Raw genomic sequence first — 14,688 nt, forward strand, 5'->3', positions numbered from 1 at the left:
TACAACTTGTACCGTATTAGTTATAGAATGTTTAGTTTTCGGTATCAAAATCTGCATAACTTATGGTGATTTTAATACCGTAAACCAAACATGCTATAAAGCAATACGGATTTATCTGCCAAGATGAACTTGGCTTATACCTCAAACAAAAGAAACTTGAATTAACCCAAAGATCTCATTTTGCTGCTCTCTCAGGAGGTGAATTACACTGTTTATCTCTATCAACAAAAATAAAAAAATATTTTATAATCAGAAATTCCTGAGGATCAGTGGCGTACAGTTCAAAACTCGGTGGGATAATGAACCCACTCCTCTACCATTTTCCGCTACCAAGATTTTGTCTGCGACAAAGTTTGAACCCATGACGAGCGCCTAGATCACACATCACGCACTGAGCTCTTACCTTAGACCAAAGGCCCATGCAACAAAATAACAAATAAATAAATATAGTTCATTGTCACAGATTCTAGAGTAATTTCTGCTATATCCACCATGAAATGGGTCCTAGTCCATCAGCATCAAGAGATCCCTGATAATGTACAGACAAGAAAAATTCAGAGTTAATGGAATAAGCATAAACTAAACTTTTTTGCTCACTAAGTCTTACTGCAACAAGAATAATGGAGAAAAAATTTCAAACTCAACCATATGCAAGACTATGATTAACAGAAAAGGGATAAAAGCTCAGCAACGTTACGCGTTACGCAGAAAAACAAAAAGTGGAAATGACATGAACACACCATCTATTAAGTATCACAACAACATAATACCCAGTGTAATCCCACGAGTGGGGTCTGGGGAAGGGAGAGTGTACGCAGACCTTACCCCTACCTTGAAGGTAGGGAGGCTGTTTCCGAAAGATCCTCGGCTCAAGAAAAAGTAGGGCAAAAGGTCAAACAAGAATTGACGAAAGAAAAGAAGCCATGGCAAAATACCATAAATAATTATTATGAAGAAAAGTAACAGTAACTGCAGCAAACTAATACGATATACAAAGTACAAGACATAACAGATAGTAGCAGAGAATCAAAGGGCAGGAAACTACAAAGATAATACTACGCCTACTAGTATGAAGGGATACATGAGACAACGCTCTACTACGCCTATTAAGTATCACAAATAAAAGATTACTAGATATGGCCAGTAAAGCCTAATCTTTCCACTAGAGTTCCGACCATTATAGTTCAGGACATCTAGGTAACAAAGTGACCACCTACGAGTGTCATGGTTTATAGCCTGTTTAGCCAAATTTCTAAAATCAGCTTATTTTGAAAAGTACTTTTTTCCAAAAGTGCTTTTCAAAAAAATAATTTTGGCGAAAAGCAGTTTGTGTTTGGCCAATTAATTTGAAAAGCGCTTTTGAAAAATAATTAATGTTTGGCCAAGCTTTTAAAAAGTGCTTCTAAGTGTATTTTTCTCAAAAGTACTTTCGGGCAAAAGCTATTTTTTTTAGCTTCTGAAAAACTGTTTTTGCTACTCTCCAGAAGCACTTATTTTCTCCCAAAAGCTTGGTCAAACACTTTACTGTTTTTTAAAATAAGCACTTATAGAAAGAAAAAAAAAAGTACTTTTGGAGGAAAATAAGCTTGGCCAAACAGGCTATTAGTAAAATTCCTCCGGCCTTTAACCAGAAGTCTCGAGTTTTAGCCCAGTGGGCTTATAAGACGCGAGATGCGGATTATCAGGCAGTGGGTTCTGGAGACTGATCTGCATTCCATTTTAACTCGGTTTCAAGGTATAACCACTTAGTGTAACTAAATGCTACTGATAAACAAAATTGCTTCATCCAAAATTCCAAGATTAAATCCTCTGAAGTTTCACTTCATGAAGTGAATGATGTGACAGATACTCCATCATCGACTACTCAGTTAATGTCCTATTTTAAACGTAAATGCCACCAGTAAAATGGTTGTAATTACAGATCAAGAGTTTACGTATGGGCTATGGCACAAGAAATCCAGTGCATCCCAAGCATTAAAACCTCTTAACCAGCACTTAGCGACAAGATTATACAATCAAACTTCTCTATAACCGCATGAATATTGTTATAATGGACATATTATTTATAACACAGCATGAAAATCGGTTCCAGCAAAAACTGGGCCGTTATAGTGAAATATTGTTATAAAGGATGATCGATATAGAGAGGTCTGACAGTATCAATTTAATAATAGGAAAGGAAAAAATATACAGCAGGAATGAAGTTAAGAGTCGACATACCTTTATGACCATAGGTGCAAATGGCTTTGAATCTTTATCTTGTTCAAGAGGTATTGAAGGATAACTAACATTATGAACTTGGAACCTAATCTGCAATTCATAAAACCAATGTCAAAATTTTCAAGTACATCATTTGACAAACGGTGCAACAGTAGCAAAAGTGTTACGTTCAACAACCTCATCTACGCCATCAATAGGATATTCCTGTTCATCAAACGTCCATATCCACCTGACTTGGTTCCTGAAAATGGACAATAAAAACATATGCAAAGAAACTTAAGAGATGTATGATTCAGAAAGACCAAACAGTACATGAGATCGCACCACAAAATTAGATGTTGAGAAAAGGTAAGTTAGTCGTTTTAGTCCCCTAGATATTGACTCAGTCCAATTTTGATCCGTGTGATATTTAGCTAAGCACATTCAACCTTCAATTCATTAAAATCTGCACTTTTTTTTTTTGATCCCTTTTTTTCTGAATCTTCAAAGATTTTACGCATTATATACTATTACATTATCTAACTACCCATATGTTACGTTAAGTTTGCATTGTTCAGGGGCGGACCTATGTGCTTTTTCGTGGTGCTCCAGCACCCGTTAAATCCAACGTAGACTAGGTATAGTTATATAAGAAATATATGAAATTTGGGTATAAATGTTAAAAAAGCACCCTGGAAACGAATAAGACAGTTGGGTGCTTGGATTTCCAAGTGGAATTTAAAGGCTTGGGTGGAAAGGGACCTGTGTTCGAACCTGTTGGTCAACATTTCATTTTTGGTAATAACAATATTAAATGTAGTTATCTTTTAGTTGCACCCACGACCCTTAAATTCTGGGTCCGCCACTGCCTACCTGGAGCGTTATTAACTTAACTTTTTTTAATCCCTCTCGCATTTCACTTGCACTTTCTTTTCATGATTCTTGCTATACTCATTTTCAAGATTCATTGCCCTTTGTGTGATCAACCTACCATCCATGTTCGATCATGTACCTATGCTCTAGTATCATAATCTCCACTCTATATAAATCCCCATAAAAAGCATGTCCTTTCATACCATATAGCAAGTGGTATCTTACACATTCCCAAGAAAATGTCCATAGTTGCAGAAGCACCAGGTTACATCCAAGTTTTTTCTAATGGTTCAGTTAAACGATTCGAGCCTGAAATAGTCACTGCATCAGTTGAACCTTGCAATGGCTACAAGTCTAAGGATGTTGTCATTGACCCCTTGAAACCAATATTTGGTAGAATGTACCTTCCTGATGTTCCTGAATCAGGAGTTCACCAGCAGTTTCCTGTTTTAGTCTACTTCCATGGTGGTGGGTTTTGCATTGGCTCGACTACATGGCTCGGTTACCATATTTTTCTTGGAGATTTAAGTGTTGCTTCCAAATCTATCATCCTTTCAGTAGACTATCGTCTTGCACCCGAAAATAAGCTTCCTATAGCTTATGAAGATTGTTATTCTGCACTGGGATGGCTGATCAAGAACTTAGAAAATGAACCATGGCTGAAAAGGGCTGATCTTTCTCGGGTTTTTCTTTCTGGAGACAGTGCTGGAGGCAACATAGTTCATCAGGTTGCTATTAGCGCGATGACAAGTGAAGGTTTTCGTGGTAGACTAAAGGGATTGCTGCCAATTCATCCGTATTTCGGGAGTGAAAAAAGGACTGAATTAGAGATGGCTAATGGATCAGCAGGGGACGTGGAGATGAACGACATGTTTTGGAGACTGAGCTTGCCTCAAGGAACAAATCGTGATTATTTTGGATGTAATTTTGAGAATGCTGAACTATCTGTGGATGAATGGTCTCAGTTTCCAGCAGTGATTGTTTTTGTGGCTGGCTTGAACTTCTTGAAAGAAAGGGGAGTAACGTACGCTGAATTCTTGAAGGAGAGAGGTGTGAAAAGAGTTGAGCTGGTTGAAGCTGAGGGAGAGGTTCACGTTTATCATGTGTTTCATCCTGAATCAGAGACTACTTGTTTGCTTCAGAAGCAAATGAGTGATTTCATACATAGTTTTTAGAATTTCATATGGTTTTAATAGTCAGTTGATGAAAAATGGATTTAGGAAACAAGGGCAATTCTTTACTTTTCTGACAGAAGAATTTTATGTAGAGGGTTGTTTTGAGAAAAGATGGAAACATTATAGACTGGCTATAGGCCACAATAAATTGTCTACCTAAAGCTATTTTTCTTCTAATACCTTTCACATGTTCTACTTTTTAGACTGTAATGTTCACTTAGTTTCTGTTCTTCCATTTTTTAATGCAAAGAACTACTTTTGGTGATCAACAAATGAGTTGATTTTTCATCTGTCTTCAACGGACACAATCCAATGATACCATGAAGGAATGGTAAAATTATAATTTTAATTTTTAATCAGTACCGGCGGTTCTGGTTTAATTTACTTCCAGCTGGCTCACACATCAACAAACAAATACCATTATGTAACAATTTCTTATCTTTGTTTGTTTCCTCATGTCTTCTTTGTCATGGAATTTAATAATGTTAAGTTGAACTCCATTTTGACAAAACCAGATTGATCCTTAAATTTAACTTAAATTTTATGAAAGCCAATTCTTGAATCAATAACATAAGGTTAATGGATAAAGCAGAGAATAGAGTTATATCAGTAGGGAAATCCAGACTCACTGTGCATGGGGTCCAGAAGAGTTTAAGGACATAAATGTTATTTTATGAAGCCAATTCTTGAAGAATTCTTGCACGAAGAAATATTCAAAGTTAATCTGTAGTTGAAAAGTTGAGATCAATGTTCTCGAGAAAGACTAAATTCAGTGTACTGTACTAATGACACCTACAGCATGTGTTTGTCTATGGTGTTGTACTGTTGTAAATAAAATAGTGATGAATTATAGAAATTTAACGAACTTCGGGAACCGCATTTTCTCCTTTTCAGAGAGCAACATAAAGGACAAACATAGGAATGTCAGACGTTATGTACAATGAGAAAAAGCATAAATAATCTATGACATTTAGCCTATACTATACTATGCACCTCATGAGCTATTTTGGGTTGAATTAGCCCAAAGTCCATGTTTCTCAACAGTTTCTATAAAAATGAGAAATGGAATCCCCCGTGCATAAGAGTTAAGTGTCCAGATATACTAAGTTACCAGACAAAACTTGAGTGTGTCAATAGAAATAACATAATGGGAAAGAGCAACTTTATAAACTCTTGGAACACTTATTAACTTTTATTCTTATAAAAAAACAGAGGACAGGACCAACCAAAGAATATGGTTTGTCATCTGCAATGGGAACAATCTCAAGAATAAGTAACATCTCATCTCAGCCTATAAATACCTTGTTATTCCTTTAGCTTTTCCATCCAAGTAAACCTCTCCATCGTATAGCCTAACTGCAGAGGTTCCTACTAAATTTTTGTCCCTAAGATTAGAATCTGATCATGGGTGTCACCAAATTCACTGATGAGCACACTTCACCAACAGTGGCGGATCTACGTTGGGAGGTCTAGGTGCTGAAGCAACTACACAGTTTGATCAAATTGTGTTATGTATACAACAACAACAACAACAGCCCAGTGAAATCCCACATCTTGGGGTCTGGGGAGGGTATAATGTACGCAGACCTTACTCCTACCAAGGTAGGATGGCTGTTTCCGAGAGACCCTCGGCTCAAAATTGTGTTATGTATGCATAAATATATTTAAAAATGTATATAAAGTGATCATGAGCACCCATGTTTAATTTTTATGGTCATTGTAATACTTGTACCAAAATTAGTGAAGCACCCACGACTTATAAATTCTAGATCCGCCACTGGCATTGTTACTCCATATTTGAGAGTGATTAAGTTCTAAAAATAGTTCAAATATAATATTATCTCGTATATAAAGGGATCAAACCACTGAAGGTAAAATGTGCTTAATCATATTTTGCAAGGACCAAAATTAAAGTTTACCAATAATTGAAGGACCAAAAGTGTTATTATCCCTTACTGTTTTTGTAGATTTGGCCCCTCTAGAAAGAATAAGGGATAATTTCAAAGACCCGCACTCGGGCCCCAACCAATCAGGATCCGCGCCGCGTAAGGCCTATTAGAAAGACCAAGTAGTTGATGCGATCGCACCACATTCTAGAATAAGGGATAATTTGAAAGACCCGCACTCGGCCCCCAACCAATCAGGATCCGCGCTGTGTAAGGCCCCTATTAGAAAGACCAAGTAGTTGATGCGATCGCACCACAAGATTAGATGTTGAGACGGGAAAACACTTACTGGTTTTCCGGATCAGGTTCAGAACGTGATGGAACTGGCATTAGAGGTGCGGGTACATATATGTCACTGAAAAATCCAAGCGACACTGCCAAGTACAAAGAGAAACCAATATTAAGATGCCTTTTCTGAAAGTTTATCCTCATCAATTAACATGCACCTTATATATCACTGGAAAAATATTAATGAAAAGGAAAATCTATACTAGCCCATGAATTCCGCAAATGATAGTCTGAGAATAAGCCTTTCATTATGCAAAAACTTAGTTATCCTCTGCCAAACTAAAGCGGAAAGTAGCTAATAAAATATTCCCAGCATATAATTCCTGAACTAGAAAAATGTGTTTTCATCAAGTTTTGTTCTGTATTAATATTTAATGAGACTACATATTTTTAATCATTAAGGAACTATGACTAAAATATCCTTCAATATTTTCATGGTTCAAACAAGTAAAAGTTCTCAGTGCTGGATAGTTGTCAACAACACTTGGACAAATGTTTTCCAAAACATATATCACAGAAACTTCAACAGAGAAAAATTGGATGAGAATAAATTGATGCTTACAGCGCAAACCCTCTGCATTGGACTCTTTGAGTCTAGCAGTTATTACTTCTCCTACAAATGGGCGAAACACTACCAGTCTAAACTTGACCTGCAAGATACCATGATTATTCTGTATTAATGAGCACGCTATCACAGAAAACTACAAATAATAGAAAGCTGATTGCTTATAGCCCTTAGGGTTCGTTTGGTAGGGTGTATTAGGTGAATAATGTTGGTATAAGAATAATGCTGGTATAAAAATTTAGTACAATGTCTGGTAAATTTAAGTCTAGTACAACTAATACCAATGTTACTTATACACCCTATTCAGTACTATTCTTATACATAGTAAAGCATGGCATTAACCATACCAGCACTATTCTTATACTTGGGGCTTGTTTGGTACGAAGGATAAGGGATAAATAATCCCGCAATTGAATTTTAGATAAGTTTATCCCACATTTGGTGGGGATAAAATCGTGGTATAACTATTACCGGGATTAGTTATCCCGGGCTCGTAGTGTTATTTTATCCCTTGTGGGAGGGCGGAATAACTAATACCGTTATAAGTAATCCTGCGATAACTTATTTCTCAACCAAACGACCCCTTAGTGCTCTATTCAGTACTATTCAGAATTATGCAATGCATGTTATTTTAATACAACACACTAAACAGTTGATAAGAAATAATACCAGCATAATTAATCCCAGCACTACTAATCCCAGCATAACTTATTTCGAACCAAACGACCCCTTAGTCACATGACACAATTGAAAAAACTGAAATGCTATTCCAGAACCAGCTCATAAACTATAGTAAAAATCGATTATTCTTTGGCTATTATGCTGTCCAGCCAGGATTCATCATTTTTCCTTCTAATTGAAAGGTCACCATTCTGTTATAGGCAAAAACAAGGATATCGAGCACTTTTTTTCCAAAGATTGAGACATCAGATCCTTATATAGATCATGTCAAGGAGGGGGTAACAGATTTATTAGAGGTCAAAAATACTTGCAGTTATCACATCCCTTAATCTTTTAGAAAATTGAGGGAAGAACCCTCTTTTTTTTTTTTTGGGGGGGGGGGGGGGGGGGGGGGGGTTGGATCAGTTAAGGGGGTTAATTTAGAACAAAGTTGTGGCTATGGTGAGATCCCAATAATCACCCTTCAAATCTAGAGCAAGAAAAAGGTGCACTTTCAATTCCAAGTACAGGGCAGTGATACTCATAAAGCCAGAGAACTTATCAACTGAAATCATTTTATATTAAAAGAAAACAGTTTCAACGAGCGGGGTTGGAAAACGGGAATCTCTCACGAGGGGCAATAATACATGTGTGCACAATCCATTTAAGTTAAACTAAGAATAATTAACTGCAGCAACAAGTAGAATACCGTATATGTTGAGGCCCCTTCACTTGGATAGATAAAACCACCATCTATGGAGCGAATATCGTAAATAGATATGGCGAGGCCCAAATTTGCAATAACCTGAGCATCATGTCAAAAAGTTAGTCTCTTTTAATGATGCTAAATCTTTTTGAGTAGGGAAATGGATTGAAAACAAAAATGCAGCCTCAAAAGAGAAGAAGAAAGCAAACCTTATCCACAAAGAGACCCTCAAGTTCTCCTCTGATTGATTCATTGAGTGGAAGACTTAGGAGATGAGGCGGCAATCTCAGTGTGTGTTCTATTAAACTCAGATAAAACATGCCTCCTTAAATCTGTAGCAAGATACACAACAAATATTTACCAACTAGACAAAAAATACACACTTGCGAAAAGTAGACTTGCAAAAGAAAGACTATAAGACATGTTGGTAGATTTGCAAAAGAAAGACTATAAGACATGGCTCTTTATCTCATGTGGATCGTTTTATTCTACAACATATATCTGTTTTGTTTTGTTTTCAGCAAGGATCCATGCAAAGTACCCCATCAGAGAATATTCTTGGCCTCGGTCCTCTCCATTCTAACAAATTTTCAAGGTTCTCTCATATGCAATCAAAAGAGTATTAAATATTTGTTAAACGAATTCAAGTGATCATATTGGGTAATTAGATAACACAGACCAAGTCCACTTAGTCGTCTAATTACGCTCAACCGATCACTGTGCTCCGTGCGACATCGGCCAGTAGACGAAGCTATGATTGGGTACTTCACTTTAAGCTAGCATACAAAGAAGCTCTTTGTTTTATCGACAAAAGATAGATAACTACAGTTGTCTGACTTGGTGTGCAGATGCACCGTCCCATCATATTACTCCCCAAAAAGGTGCAAAAGTATAACCTATGTTGCTCTGACTCTTCAAAAAAATTGGCAGGTGCATGTCAGATCCTCCAAAAGTAGTGCATCTTTTTGAGGATCCGACAAGGATGCTGCAACATTTTTGGAGAGTCCGAACAACATAGAGTAATGATAAGATCTGCATAAGCTATCAAGCTATACATTTAACAATAAACGAAAGAATATCGTTTCACTCAAAGTACATCGAGACGGTGTCAATAAGTTATTTAAAAAGTAAGATACTAAACTTGATCTCAACCAAAAAGCCGAGAGGGTTACAAAAAAGTTAGCTATGGCTCAGCCACAACTATTGTATTGTATAAATAAAACAAACATAAAGAAGCCAAAAAAAAAAAAAAAAAACTCTACTAGTGAAAGCATAAGTCAAATATATTACTCCATTACAATTATAACGATAACTATCCAGCGGTTTCACCTTGTATAACGAAAAAAAAAAAAAAACATCAATCGAAAATTCGAAATCTTGATTGATGCTTTGAGTAAAATCTAATTGCAAGAAAGTCATTCATCAAGATATTGCAATTTGAGCATAGTCTCAACTCAAGAACATAGTAGTATTCAAACCTCAAAATGCATCATTGCAAAGTGTAGTATTTGTTCTTTTACTTAAGATTTCAGCAGCAATTAACAAACTATCGCAGTAAACTTAGTAGATAGAACAGATTAAGAGGGAAGAGGTTGTGGGTACAGACTAGATAAGCAATTGTTTGGCTAACTAAACTGGACTAACGTTTAAGTAGACTTAAATAGGCTAATTAACATGCTCGACTAGTTCAAAACATAACCTGCGAACATATTTTACAAAGACCAACATTTAAATAGCTTGAGCTAAAAGAAACATGCTCAGTCGACAGGATGAGTTTTCATTTTTAAAATATGCCGATTAAGCTAACACCAGTATGCTGTACCAGCTAAGCTGAACTAGCATATAAATATGAATCAACAACAACAACAACAACCCAGTGAAATCCCACATCGTGGGGTCTGGGGAGGGTAGAGTGTACGCAGACCTTACTCCTACCAAGGTAGGATAGTTGTTTCCGAAAGACCCTCGGCTCAAGAAAAGCATAAAAGCATAAAAAAAGTCAGATAAGGCTAAGAGATTCAAAGCGATATGGAAATGAAATAATATAAAATAAAATAATGCAAGCGACACCGATACCACAGGACAATAAAAGCAAATAAATATGAATAATTTGAATTAAACATCTTGTTTGAACTAACATAAATATGCTTAACCATACCAAATTAATACCTTAAGACGAATTAATTTAGATGGAACACACGCTTAATCAAATATTTAACAGGTTATATTAAAAATGATACTGGCATGCTTTACTACTGAGTTCACTTTAAGACAGAATATCGCATAGCTAACACATCTTGAAAATCAAATTAAACTAACATTATTAAATATCCGATTACACTAACATGGTAGACAACGAAATTACTACTAAATCAATTCACACAAAACTCATAAACAAACTAAACTACTAGACGAGGAAGAGATTACCTTTTGTGGTACAGTGAACGGGTCGCGAATCCACGCTCGACTGTTAATATCTCCGAGTTTGCGGATGCTCGGATTCCAAAACAGTAATAGAGTGAAAGAGAGTAAGAAAAATGTTTCGTATTTTGAAGTTGATGTCAAATAACAAAAAAATGAGACTTTTTTTTCTTTTCTTTTTTTTTTTGTATTTTCAGAGAATTGGAGCCCCGATTTCAAGTTGTATTTATAGCAGATGAGTGCTAGGGTTCCGATTTTCAAATTTCAAACTCGCGGTCTGCCATTGTTGAAGGCAACCGATCCTTTGTTCAAATTGAGAAAGGGATGAGAGAGAGATTGAGGGTCGGCTCTGCTGTTGAGAAAACCTAATCTGAAATGTATTATTTCGTTTGGCCCGGGTCGGGTAATTGGATAATGGGCTGATCCGGGTCGGGTAAGTCATTAGGGTCCGAATTTGAACAAGTGGGCTGATAGGATCCGAATTTGGCCTTTTCCTCCTTTTTTTTTTTAGAAGCCCAAGGAAATAAAGGAGGGACAAAATTGGGTGTCAACATATAATATTCTCCCCATCGTCGATATATATAATATCCTCCCCATCGTCAACCTCAATGCAACCAGATCTATCAATTGGAGCGTAAATTAAATAACAAAAGGGACAAATTAGGATACACAGTAACATCAATCGATCTTATTCTAATATCATATAAAAATGAATCTTGAATTTAAATCAAACTCAAAAGCTAATTCGCGAGATGATTAAGTCCACTTAGTCGTCTAATTACGCTCAACCGATCTTTGTGCTCCGTGCGACATCGTCCAGTAGACGAAGCTATGATTGGGTACTTCACTTTAAGCTAGCATACAAAGAAGCTCTTTGTTTTATCGACAAAAGATAGATAACTACAGTTGTCTGACTTGGTGTGCAGATGCACCGTCCCATCATATTACTCCCCAAAAAGGTGCAAAAGTATAACCTATGTTGCTCTGACTCTTCAAAAAACTTGGCAGGTGCATGTCAGATCCTCCAAAAGTAGTGCATCTTTTTGAGGATCCGACACGGATGCTGCAACATTTTTGGAGAGTCCGAACAACATAGAGTAATGATAAGATCTGCATAAGCTATACATTTTACTTTTTAACAATAAACGAAAGAATATCGTTTCACTCAAAGTACATCGAGATGGTGTCACTAAGTTATTTAAAAAGTAAGATACTAAACTTGATCTCAGCCAAAAAGCCGAGAGGGTTACAAAAAAGTTAGCTATGGCTCAGCCACAACTATTGTATTGTATAAATAAAACAAACATAAAGAAGCCAAAAAAAAAACTGTGAAAGCATAATTCAAATATATTACTCCATTACGATTATAACGATAACTATCCAGCAGTTTCACCGTGTATAACGAAAAAAAAAAAAAAAGCATCAATCAAGATTTCGAATTTTCGATAGCAATTGCTCAATTAATACCTTATTTGTTGTATAAACTCCCAATAACAAATCTCATATCTTTTAAAAAAGTACCTTTATCACTAACTATAATCCTTAAAACAAGAACTTCAAGTTGACTAAGTCACAGGCCCTACCTCAAAGCTCCAACAAATTATAAATTGAATATGTATTAAATAACTATAGTCTAACACTCCCTCTGTCCCAATTTATGTGGCATAGTTGGAATTTCGAGATTCAAACCTTTAAATTTCGATCATGAATTCAGACATAGAAGCTTTAAGTTTTTTGAAGCAAAATTTATATATTTAGAAACTATATAAAAAAATACTAATAAATTACAATAATTAACAACTTAAAATATTTCAAAGGCATAAAGAGAAATTCCGGTCAAAGAAAAACTCGGTTGACGCTCGAAATTTCAACGGTGCCACATAAATTGGGATGGAGGGAGTAATAATAATGTATGTAAAAATATATGTCTATGTATTTATTGAGTTGATCCAAACACCATCTAATATATCATAGTTGTAGCCTCATCTCCTAATTACTACAGCCATCACCATCTTATAGGGGCAACAATAGTAAAATCTAATTGCAAGAAAGTCATTCATCAAGATATTGCAATTTGAGCATAGTCTCAACTCAAGAACATAGTAGTATTCAAACCTCAAAATGCATCATTGCAAAGTGTAGTATTTGTTCTTTTACTTAAGATTTCAGCAGCAATTAACAAACTATCGCAGTAAACTTAGTAGATAGAACAGATTAAGAGGGAAGAGGTTGTGGGTACAGACTAGATAAGCAATTGTTTGGCTAACTAAACTGGAGTAACGTTTAAGTAGACTTAAATAGGCTAATTAACATGCTCGACTAGTTCAAAACATAACCTGCGAACATATTTTACAAAGACCAACATTTAAATAGCTTGAGCTAAAAGAAACATGCTCAGTCGACAGGATGAGTTTTCATTTTTAAAATATGCCGATTAAGCTAACACCAGTATGCTGTACCAGCTAAGCTGAACTAGCATATAAATATGAATAATTTGAACTAACATAAATATGCTTAACCAGACCAAATTAATACCTTAATGGATTAAGACGAATTAATTTAGATGGAACACGCTCAGTTTAAACGGGCTTAATCAAATATTTACTAGTGAGTTCACTGACGTAGATATAAATTCCACAAGACAGAATATCGCATAGCTAATACATCTTGAAAATCAAATTAAACTAGCAATGCATGAACATTATTAAATATCAGCAACACATCTCCGATTACACTAACATGGTAGACTGTCTAAATTAACGAAATTACTACTAAATGAATTCACACAAAACTCATAAACTACTAGAATGAAAATAAACTAAGACAGAGGAAGAAATTACCTTTTGTGGTACAGTGAAAGAGAGTAAGAAAAATGTTTGGTATTTTGAAGTTGATGTCAAATAACAAAAAAATGAGACTTTTTTTTTTTGTATTTTCAGAGAATTGGAGGGTCGGCTGCGCTGTTGAGAAATTTTGAAGGCAACCGATCCTTTGTTCAAATTGAGAAAGGGATGAGAGAGAGATTGAGGGTCGGCTCTGCTGTTGAGAAAACCTAATCTGAAATGTATTATTTCGTTTGGGCCGGGTCGGGTAATTGGATAATGGGCTGCTCCGGGTCGGGTAAGTCATTTGAAAAAGTGGGCTGATAAGATCCGAATTTGGCCTTTTCCTCCTTTATTTAAATTTGGCTTCTAATTTAATAACTAGTACAATATATACTATGATAACTAGTGATTAATATGTAGAAAACAAAGGACTTGATAAAGTATAATTAATTTAACGCGTACAAAATTTGAAAATAAAATGATGACGAACCATTTTGAAATTTGTGATAAAGTAATGCTGGTAATGTTAATAGTAAAAATAATAAAAATGAAAGTAACAATATTAATAGTAGTGGCAATAAAAATAATAGTGAAAATAAAGTGTTTAGCTCGTCAATAAATTTTAGAAGCCCAAGGAAATAAAGGAGGGACAAAATTGGGTGTCAACATATAATATTCTCCCCATCATCGATATATATAATATCCTCCCCATTGTCAACCTCAATGCAACCAGATCTATCAATTGGAGCGTAAATTAAATAACAAAAGGGACAAATTAGGATACACAGTAACATCAATCGATCTTATTCTAATATCATATAAAAATGAATCTTGAATTTAAATCAAACTCAAAAGCAGTTTCTGTTTGGTCAAGCGTATTTTTTTCAAAAGCGCTTTTCGGAAAAGACTTTTGGGAAAAAACTATTTTTCTTTTAGCTTCTGAAAAACTACTTCTGCGATTCCCAGAAGTGCTTATTTTCTCTCAAAAGTTTGACCAAATACATCTAGCTTTTTTAAAAAAAATAAACAC

At 35.5% G+C, this 14,688-nt stretch overlaps 2 protein-coding genes across 5 annotated transcripts; one reads left to right on the forward strand and one right to left on the reverse strand.

Annotated features, from left to right (window-relative positions):
* Nucleotides 1-156: 156 nt before the first annotated feature.
* LOC132602885 (uncharacterized) lies at nt 157-13,881 on the reverse strand. Of its 4 annotated transcripts, XR_009567886.1 has the most exons (9): nt 13,674-13,881; nt 8,622-8,744; nt 8,416-8,511; nt 7,044-7,131; nt 6,483-6,567; nt 6,204-6,399; nt 5,549-5,732; nt 2,398-2,461; nt 2,239-2,310 (listed from the first exon to the last, which is right to left on the reverse strand). XR_009567886.1 is itself a non-coding variant. In XM_060315677.1 (8 exons), the coding sequence occupies exons 2-8, from the start codon at nt 8,730-8,732 to the stop codon at nt 482-484; spliced, it is 582 nt and encodes a 193-aa protein (XP_060171660.1). In that variant the 5' UTR covers nt 8,733-8,744; nt 13,674-13,879; the 3' UTR covers nt 157-481. The 4 variants fall into 4 exon arrangements, 2 of the variants coding, with proteins under 2 accessions (XP_060171660.1, XP_060171661.1); XM_060315677.1 differs by lacking the exons at nt 5,549-5,732; nt 6,204-6,399 and adding an exon at nt 157-529 and having other exon boundaries at nt 2,221-2,310; nt 13,674-13,879; XM_060315678.1 differs by lacking the exons at nt 5,549-5,732; nt 6,204-6,399; nt 13,674-13,881 and adding exons at nt 157-529; nt 10,840-11,453 and having other exon boundaries at nt 2,221-2,310.
* Nucleotides 3,311-4,247, forward strand: LOC132602884 (probable carboxylesterase 17). The gene has a single exon (XM_060315676.1). The coding sequence runs from the start codon at nt 3,312-3,314 to the stop codon at nt 4,245-4,247; it is 936 nt and encodes a 311-aa protein (XP_060171659.1). The 5' UTR covers nt 3,311.
* Nucleotides 13,882-14,688: the final 807 nt, after the last annotated feature.

This window comes from Lycium barbarum, chromosome 7 (genome assembly GCF_019175385.1).
Source record: "Lycium barbarum isolate Lr01 chromosome 7, ASM1917538v2, whole genome shotgun sequence".
NCBI classification, from domain to species: Eukaryota; Viridiplantae; Streptophyta; class Magnoliopsida; order Solanales; family Solanaceae; genus Lycium; species Lycium barbarum.

What these genes read in the sequence shown, in the direction of transcription:
- LOC132602884 (XM_060315676.1), top strand. Translation starts at nt 3,312, where the DNA reads ATGTCCATAGTTGCAGAAGCACCAGGTTACATCCAAGTTTTTTCTAAT.
- LOC132602885 (XM_060315677.1), bottom strand. Translation starts at nt 8,732, where the DNA reads ATGTTTTATCTGAGTTTAATAGAACACACACTGAGATTGCCGCCTCAT. An exon ending in GAACCTGATCCGGAAAACCA is followed by an intron (nt 2,462 to 6,482) that starts GTAAGTGTTTTC and finishes GTCCATTTTCAG; the next exon opens with GAACCAAGTCAGGTGGATAT. An exon ending in CTATTGATGGCGTAGATGAG is followed by an intron (nt 2,311 to 2,397) that starts GTTGTTGAACGT and finishes TATGAATTGCAG; the next exon opens with ATTAGGTTCCAAGTTCATAA.